The 9758-nt window shown below is 39.3% G+C and overlaps 1 protein-coding gene across 1 annotated transcript; it reads right to left on the bottom strand.

Annotated features, from left to right (window-relative positions):
• Window positions 1–1072: 1072 nt before the first annotated feature.
• LOC125884227 (placenta-specific gene 8 protein-like) lies at window positions 1073–9722 on the bottom strand. The gene is made up of 3 exons (XM_049569083.1): window positions 9623–9722; window positions 9306–9460; window positions 1073–2394 (listed from the first exon to the last, which is right to left on the bottom strand). The coding sequence occupies exons 1-3, from the start codon at window positions 9720–9722 to the stop codon at window positions 2233–2235; spliced, it is 417 nt and encodes a 138-aa protein (XP_049425040.1). The 3' UTR covers window positions 1073–2232.
• Between the last annotated feature and the right edge of the window lie 36 nt (window positions 9723–9758).

Below are 9758 nucleotides of genomic sequence, written 5' to 3'. Positions count from 1 at the left end.
TATAGTATGTCATATACAGTAAAGTCAAAGTATAGTATGTCATATAAAAGTCATAGTATAGTATGTCATATATAAGCCATAGTATAGCATGTCATATACAATAAACTCATAATACAGTATGTCATATATAAGTCATAGTATAGTATGTCATATACAGTAAAGTCAAAGTATACTATGTCATATAAAAGTCATAGTATAGTATGTCATATAAAGTCATAGTATAGTTAGTCATATAAAGTCATAGTATGGTACGTCATATAAAAGTCAAAATAGTATGTCATATATAAGTCATAGTATAGTTTGTCATATAAAAGTCATAGTATAGTTAGTCATATAAAGTGATAGTATAGTATGTGAGAAACAGTTATAAAAAAAAACCCATCATACTATAGAATGTCATAAAAAGCTACAAAAAAGTCACAATAAAGTAAGTCATAAAAAAGTCACAGTATAGTATGTTGTTAGAAATGCATAGTATGGTATGCTGCAAAACAAGTCATAGTATAGTATGTTGTTAAACAAAAAGGGAGAAGCAACATAGGAGTCAAAGAAACAAGTACACCGTGCAAAACAAAGTTTATTTTATATACAGTCAATGAAAAATAAAAAATGGAACAGAAATTGGTACATGATAATGACGAAGAGTTTTTAAAAGCCAGCCAATGGATGATGATGGAGGAGTACCTCTATAGTGCCTGCAGAAAATGACATACAGAAAGGCAGGGCATCTTTGGGCCTAACACACTATATAAAAAATCATGAGAGAAAAGTCATTCTTAGTATGTTTTTTAAAAAGTTTAAAAATTCAGGTTGTGTTCTGTCATAGTAAAGTATGTTGTTAAAAAGTTAAAAGAAAAATGTAATTTAAAAAAGTCATAGTATAGTATGTGCTAAAAAGCTACAAAACAACAAAAGCATAGTTTGTCATAAAAAGCAACAAAAAGTAATCGTACAGTATGTCATCAAAAGCTACAAAAAAGCCATAGTATAGTGTGTCATCAAAAAATGTTTAGATAACAATGGTGTAGTATTTTATAAAAAAAAAGTCAAAGTATATATGTAGAAAAAAATGTCATAACATAGTATGTCATAAAAATGTTGTGAAAAGTCATAGCACAATTCCAACAGTTGTGTTACATTGTAAACTTAATTAAAACCAGGATGCAATGATTTGCAAACCCTTTCCAACCTTTATTCAATTGAATACAGTGCAAAGACACGATATGTTCAAACTGATCAACTTTATTGTTTTTGTTTGTTTGTTTTGTAAATATACAGTCACTCTGAATTTGATGCTTGCAACACATTCCAACACGTTAGCACTGGGGCGTGTTTACCATTGTGTTACATCACCCCTTCTTTTAACATCAGTCAGACAGTGTTATATTTTTCAAAGTGAAATTCTTTCCCATTGTTGCTTGATATTCAACTTCAGTTGCTCAACAGTCCGGGGTGTCCGTTGTTGTATTTTGTGCTTCATAATTGGCATAAGGTGCTTCAGATGCTGCACATTTTCAAAGGGAGGAAGGTCTGGACTGAATGTAGGCCAGTCTAGTACCCACACCCTTTTACTATAAAGGCATGCAGAATCTGGCCTGGCGTTGTCATCTGGACGGCGGCATACCTTGCTCAAATACAGGTATGTACCTTTCAGCATTCATGGTGCTGTCACAGATGTGAAATACCCTGACATCTGAAACATGTAGACTGCTTTTTTTTTTTTTTTAAAGGGTAACAGGGCAACAAGGTTGAGAAAGACTTATTTAATTTATAACAATTTTATAAGCTTGATATATGTTTTTTGTGTAAGTAAAATCTACTGAAAGTTAACTAGTAACTTTGGCTGCCAGATAAAAAAGTAGTAGTGAAGTTAAAGTACAACATTTCTCTCTGAAATCAAGTAAAGTAGAGGTATCTCACAATTGCACTTAAATACAGTGCTTGGATATACGCTCTTATTTACTTTCCACCACTGAAAGAAAACATTAAGCAAATTTTGCTACATATAATAACATGCAAAATTAGCCCTGCTCTACTATTCTAATACATTTTTCACACTTCTTTCACTTCATCATGGGACAAACTGAACTTTCCTTGCTGTGGGACAGTCTTTGTTACTGCTGAATTCTCTGAGGTAACAGGGAGTGGCTGCAGATCAGAGGAAGTGTGATTAAATCAACTCCTGTACACTGGAGGGCAGGCTGCAGCAGAACACAGGAGTGCCGCATGTGCCTAGACCAAGTGCGCCCCCTGCAGGGAGGTCAGAGAAGTGTATCTGACCGAGGAGGAGGAGGAGGCGTGGGATGCTGCTCTTCTCTTCAGCTCTCTGGAGATCTGGAGCCAAGATAGCGGATAGCAGCAGCATCCATACAGGCAGTCGCTCCACACACTCCCCTGTAAGACACACGGAGAGAGAGGCCTGAACACAGGTGGGAGGCTCGAACAAAAGGTGAATATTTGCATTTAGGTGCAAAAAAGGCAGTTTTCCTGATATACCATGGAGCAGATCTGAGTTTCATTTCCCGGTTGTACTCTGGTATGAGCTTATACTCACATCCTTTGTTATTAACAGTATTATTTGAAGTTAGTTAGATTACAATCCACAACAAAGACAAACACTTGTTATAAAAAAAAATAGGTAAATATAAGTCAGTGAGCAAAACAGTACAGCATTATACAGTTGGTTGAAGTTAATAGTGTATTTGTCAGTGTAACAGTAACAATTATGCTCCTCTGTTTCAGTAAGTATCCTCCCTCCGAGGACAGTGAGTTTCTGCCAGCCAAGTCTTTGCACTTAGCAACAGGAGCCAGGATAAAGAGCTTGTCAGTAATGTCAAGATGGAAATGTTGGTGGGTGAGATTTGATAAATCAATAAAGTCTGAGAAACACAGGCAGCTCCTATCGTTCCATGTGCAGCCTGAGCATGTGAGTTCACCTTCATGATACTGAGTCAGCGCTGGAGCCCAGTGACCAGTTTCTGTCACTTTTGATGACTTACTATTACTTCTAGACTCGTCCCCTGCAAGTCCATACATTCTCTTTTAATATCAAATTATCAAAATAAAATCATCCTTAATTGCAGCTTGTTTCATTTATGAAGCACAACAGATGCAACTGGTAACATCAACTGTTGCATTACCATCTGTGAATTTAATGTTGGAGGTGACATAACCAGCGAAACCATCTCTCCACCCACAAGCATCTTTACAGGTCTGAGGATGTGAATGCAACTTTTGATTCTGATACAACTGTGTTGTAAGTGCTGGTACACGGCCACATAAAAGCAAAAACAATAAACATCTCAAGATGTACACGCTCGTCTTTCTTGAGCAACAGACCTGCAATGTGCTCAGTAGCACATGTTCTCTCTGCTGCGCTGCCTCCCTTGGGAATTCAATGTGGGAGGGTGACATTAACGACTAAAATTATCACGACGCCTCCAAACATCATTACAGGTCCGAATGCAACATGTTTGGGGATTTAAAGTTTGCATGCAGATACATTCATACCACAGTAAACATAAACAGAAAACTGTATGGTCTCAACTTAAAGTCTGAGTTGACATGTTGGAATGACTTGGCAAGTTTATTCTAAGATACACTGATAAATGCAGGTTGCATGATTAAATAAAGTAGGGCCTACTCTGATAAACTGTACAAAATAAAATAGCCTATGTAAAGAACAAGAGCTATCAAAGAATTACAAAGTACAACAAAGACAAAATAAATTCACAAGGGGCAAAGTTATGAAGTAGGCTAACTAAGTTGTGAAGTATGACCAAACAAAACTAAAGCCATGTTAGCTGCTCTGTGAGGCCGTACTAAGCACAACAGTGAGCTAAATGCTAATGTCAACTCATTTACAACACACTCACAGCGCATTTCAGGTTATAGCATACTTAGGCACAGCAGCAGCTAAATGCTAACATCAGCATGCTAACATGCTGCAGATATAATGTTTACCATGTTCACTGTCTTAGTTTAGCATATTAGCATGCTGACATTTGCTTCTGTCACTACCATAAAGTAGGCTACAAGTCATTGATTGTTGGGGATGGCATTAGTTTACAGGTATTTGGTCATTAGCCCAAGTATTGGACAAATAAAAATTTTGACCCGTTAAAGGTGTTAGATTAACAATTAAGTGATGTACCAAAATTCACAGAAATCCATCCGATATTTAAGACATTTCATTCAAATCTACAAGTGTCAACCTCATAGTGATGCTTGAGGAGAAGTCAGGGGATCAGTCAGGACTTATCCTCCTAGGACCATAAATGTCTGTAGAGTACTTCATGGTAATCTAATAGTTGTTGAGGTATTTAAGTCTGGACCAAAGTGGTAGACTGAACAACCAACCACTGCCATCTCAAGAGCTGTGCAAGTAGCATGGTTTGAAATACATAAAGCAGGGGTAAGCAGGTTGGTGTCATTGGGTAAAAATCCCATAATAACCTTTGACCATATTGTAATTCAAGTAGACTGAGAGAAAACTAGACTTCGCCTTCTCTTGGCTCTGCTTTCAGGCTTTAGAAAATCTTGCTGGAGACTTGAGCCAATTACAAGTCATTTTGAGAGAGGGCGTTCCTATTGGCTGTTCTACAAATGCAGATTCACGTGTGCATCCAAGATGTTGAAAGCCTGATTCAATGGCAGAAAATCCTGCAGATAAAGTCACTCTTCCAGTATTGGCAACAACTGCCTACAATGGAAAGCAACCCCCCCCCCCAAAAAAAAGGGAAGACAGATGTATGAAAAAATAGAGTCTGAAATAGGGTCGTAAACAAAAGAAAACATGTGTCAGTGTCAGCCAAGTGTTTCAGACATGAAAAGAAAATGTTGCTAATAGTTTAGCCTTTTGCTCATGGATGGATTACCAAATGTGCCAACAGGCCCAGAGGCCCAAAGTGTCAGAGCCCCCACTGGCCTTCATCTGCAGAATGTCACTTAAATTACTGTAACATAGACCAAGAAGAAACAAAACCACAAAGAGATGCAAAGGAACAGTTAAGAGACACAAAATGACCTCACAAAACCACTAAAAGATGCATAATAACAATGTACAGAGGCAAAACCACAAACCCTGTATGTCTTGCTATTACGTAGGGGGAGGTGTAGGGGCCTTTTGCGCATCTGTGCCCGGGGGCCTATTGTCTCATTATCTGCTCATGCTTCTACTAACCAAGGTCAAAGGTTCACAACTGTTTCTAATTCAAGTTCATGTTTATGTAGCTAGCTGGAGCCTCAAATCACAATAGGCCTATGTCATCTCAAAGTACTATACAGGCATGGACCTTCAGTCTGTAGCTACAATTCAGATTTCGCCAGCGCAAACACTAGCACCAGGGATCAGATCCCAGATCTTCCCAACTCCCCACCAGATCAGCAAACTTTCTGTTGCTGCCTGTACGCAGGTTTGTCCTGCTGTGACCTACAGTGCCAGGGTTTGAGTTGGCTGAATTCCAGTTGCTACATCTGCTGACCATCTCCAGAGCTGCTGCTTGCTCTCCTTCTGGTAAGGTAGTCTATAGTGGCAGGGCTTGAGGTGAAGGGGCCATGAGGTAGCTAACTAGTTAATTCCTGTCTCAATTGTGGTCTGAGAGAGAGACAGTGTGGCTAAGTGAATGCATTGCTCTTGGATTAAATCAATGTATGGAAAACCCTTGGTTACTGTATGAAGCACGTGCAAATGCCCATGGTCATGTGGTGGGAGGGGCTTAGGGCAGAGAGGGAAGAGCTGCAGGAGAAAGGTGTATTTTTAAAATGCCTATGATTTTTATATTTATTTATCTGCCTTTTCCACAAAAGTGCCTACCCCAGCTTTAAGTCAATAACAGAACTTTTAACATATATCCAAATGTCTGAAGTAATCTGTTTGAAACCACAGTCTAATTCTCATGATACAAACCATTACAGAATTGTCTCCTTCCACCCATGAGAGAATTGTTGCCTTGCTTTACAAACAACCTACATGCTGGGACTTGCTTTCATAAGAACTTCTGGCACCTTCCTAGCTCATGCTCGGCAGTATTGACAGCGATCCACAGCCCACTCCACCTCCAGAGGAGCAAATATTACCAACCACCTCCTTCTCTCGATGGCAGCGCTCCAGCTTCTGCCTGCCTGGCCTCCAACCACTCCCACCTCCTGCCTTATCTCTCCTTCTCTTCATTGTCCCAGAAACGACCAGCTCCACTTATCCAACATCAAACTCACAACTTGGCCCCTGCATGTGTTGTTTTTGTGGCGAACATCTGTTTTGTATTGGTTCTGTGCACTGATCAGTGACCTGATGTCCGTTGAGATCTGTGGTCCGCATGCATGCAGGTGTGTGAGTGTGTAGTGTGGATAAACAGCACCGTAGCAAGGCGGTGGGTGGGCAGCCTGAGTAGCTTGCTACATCTTAAAGGCACTAACAGTTTGTTGCTTATTCATTAAGTTATTTATGGCTCTAGTGCAGATTTATTAATTTAATAAATGCGTCCTGAATTCACTGCATCCTCAGCATATAAGCTTTATCTGGTGTCACTACACAGACTCAAGACATCGTTTGCATTGCTAAAGTAATAACCAGTGTCATTAGGCACACCTACGTGATGCTGCATCTATTTCCCCTGTGCGCTGTTATTGTTTCATCACTGAAACATCTCCATCTTCTCCGCAGCAATCATAATTATTGAAAGCTCCAGCAGCTCTGTATAATTGAGCTGGGGACACAGTGTGGTGGTACGCAATCAGCTGCATTGTTCAAGACAGTGTTTATCACAACATCACAACTACAGGGGCCACTCCACTTGACTGAAAGAATTTAATCACAAATATTATTCTCATGTTTCCAGCTTTGGCTTGGAAAACTTGTCCGGGCAACACTATTTTCCCAGTCCCTCCTTCTTCTGTCACAGTACTGGAAAAGAATGATAAAGCTACATGAAGCTGTCATGTTAGTTAGCTGTCAAAGCTGTGAAACCAACTACTCTAATTGCAATGTTGAAATGGTATCAGACTGCAGTGACAATCTTAGTGTGATCACCTCTAATATTTCCCAAATGGAATTAATGTAATTGAAAGGCAGTGGTGCACCCAAGAGGGGGCTGGGGCCACCCTGATACAATTGCTGCCACCCCCCCACTGGCAAAAATTATTGGAGGCCAACATAATTGTCTCTAAGAGGCTGTGGCACCCTCTTTTTTTTTTTAAAGTAACACAAAGGTAGAAGTATCTTCTGAAACTAGTCAACCTTAAGCATCCATTGGTCCCAACCATGTTGCATGTAGGCAAGGGAAGGCTTGCTTAAAAGAAGGTCATTGTGAAACCTAAAATGTTAACTGCACCAGTATTAATCTATACAGATTAGAAAATTATAAATCTTAACTGGAAAGAAAGAAAATAAAGTATATCAGTATGCAATTCTACTCTCCATTTTGACATAGTTTTTAACTTGCATATACTTTGGCAGAATAATCAAATTCTTGAAATTCATTTATGACTTTTGGTTTTGGTGTGCAACACCAAGATATTCAGTGCACCCATCGGGTCACCCCTATGAAAAATTTCTGGGGGCGCCACATGTTAAAGCACATGGACAGGGTTAGCAGTTAGAATAGCAGGACTATACTTCTGTGTCGAATCCAGAAATGTAACTACACGTCACGGTGACGCAGACCTCCTGGCTATTTTTGTAAGATAAAAACCATCTCCCTCAGTGGAAACAAAGCTTTTATTTACTTATATTGCTCAGATAAGAAACAATAAATTGTGAAGACAATAAAGCCTCCAGAAAAATAGCATTTTAAGTCCTGTGTGTGATTTATCCTTTATATGGATAGAGAAAATCTCTGCTAGTCACTAGGCTACTTTATACAATGTAAAATGCCATAGGCTTGTGCTAATAATGTTAGCATGTTGTATTTGTTTGGACAACGAATTTTGTAACGTTACCTTTGTTAAATTTGCTGTTGTTCCTGGCCTCATATGAGTAGACGAAATGTACACTAGCTGCTAAGCTAATTTATACAAGGTAAAATGCCAAAGGCTCCTTGCTAATAGCATTAGCATGTTGAATGTGGGACAAATGTGTCCAGCAAAAGACAAGTGCTTTGTCTACGAATTCAGCGAGTTATAACAAAGCTGATTTGTGTACTTGTGTTACGTTATGTGTGTTTTGAATCAACTGATCTTTACAGCACTTCACAGAAACCCCACCACCATCTAGTGGTTTGCAGGTGTAATTGCACAGTCACACAGACACACCATCACACAAGTATAAACGCTCACAACTGCGTAGGCTACGGCATAGGCTCTGCATAGAGCTGACGCACAAGTATAAATCTGTCTTTATATCTGCCAGGCGGTGGTCTTGGTCTTTCAGGGTTAAAGATAATGTAACAAAAATGGAAGTCAATGAAAGACAATGTAAATGTTCCAAAGATGTCCATGACACTTTGTAAAGACATACTGTCCCCTCAACTTAGGTAACATGCTGTGACCCACTTTGCTGTTTATTTTTTTATATATTAAACGGTCTGTTACCTAAATTACAAAGAAACATACAAACAGGTGACAAATTAAGGAAAAACTTGAATAAATCAATGGAGAAATCAAACCAGATGCTTTCATATGGTGCACCAGGGCTCAGTGTATGGTGAGTATAAAATGCTGCTGTGGCGTTCATATTCACCAGATATCAACCCAACTGAGCACCAGTGGGAGTTTTTGGACCGACATGTTGAGCTGGGTGGACATTGTATGATGTGATTAATCTTTTATTTTGGGATAGCTCATCCTCTCTATGTGGTCAGAATGTGCAACTTCTATTTTCTCAGCACAGGCCTGACCAATCAAGTTTTATTCAGACAAGATGGTTCAACCTCAAGATGTCTACAAAAAAGACAAAGGCAGCATAACTTTGGGGATTCCAAAAAAAAAAAAAGGAAGCAAGCAACCTAGTTGGTACACGACCGACCCTCAGTGTTGAAATGAGGGTGAAATTATGTGAACATTTAATTCTGATGGTCAACAAAATTCTCATAAAATATTAAAATTTCAGAACAACCTGTTTCAACACTGAAACAGTTTTGAAACAATGTGTAAAGCTTATGAAACAACATTAAAACAATATTGCGAAATCAACGTTTTTACAACCTTTTAAAAATCAAAATATAATTCAACAGTGATCCAACAAAGCTCTGTTATCTATACAACAGCATAGTCTTTATCATGACTACATTTTCTCACAACATGTAAAATATGATGTAGCTTTTGATTATTTTTTTTTCCTTGAAAAAGTGAATTCTGTGACGTACTACCTGTATGCCATATCGTTCCCTGACAGATGCTCTCATGGCGAGAGAGGCCGGTGGTACGCAGCCGATACAGTCCAGCAGAGGCAGGCAGGGACAGGCACCCACTGCATTGGTCACCTTACAGGTAAACACTGGGAGGCAGCACAGGGCAAAACAACCTGCCACACACACAGAGTACTGTAGGTCAACTCAAAGTCCACAAAAACGTGACATCTTATGGAAGTGGTTCATCATTTCAGGAAATGCAGATGGTCACATACACTGTAAATTTCATCATATTGTGTATCATACTGTATACTTTATCATGTTTAGACACTTACAGTCTCCCATGTCTTTATAGCACTCACACAGGCCAGTGCTCCACTGTCCTGGCCCCTGAACCCTGCTCTCCGGCTGGACCTGGACCACCTGTCGAGACATAAGTGAACTGGCCGTCCACGACCATGAAACAGAGAT

The sequence above is a fragment of the Epinephelus fuscoguttatus genome, linkage group LG23 (genome assembly GCF_011397635.1).
Source record: "Epinephelus fuscoguttatus linkage group LG23, E.fuscoguttatus.final_Chr_v1".
Taxonomy (NCBI): domain Eukaryota; kingdom Metazoa; phylum Chordata; class Actinopteri; order Perciformes; family Serranidae; genus Epinephelus; species Epinephelus fuscoguttatus.
This window is presented reverse-complemented; position numbering and strand designations above follow the sequence as displayed.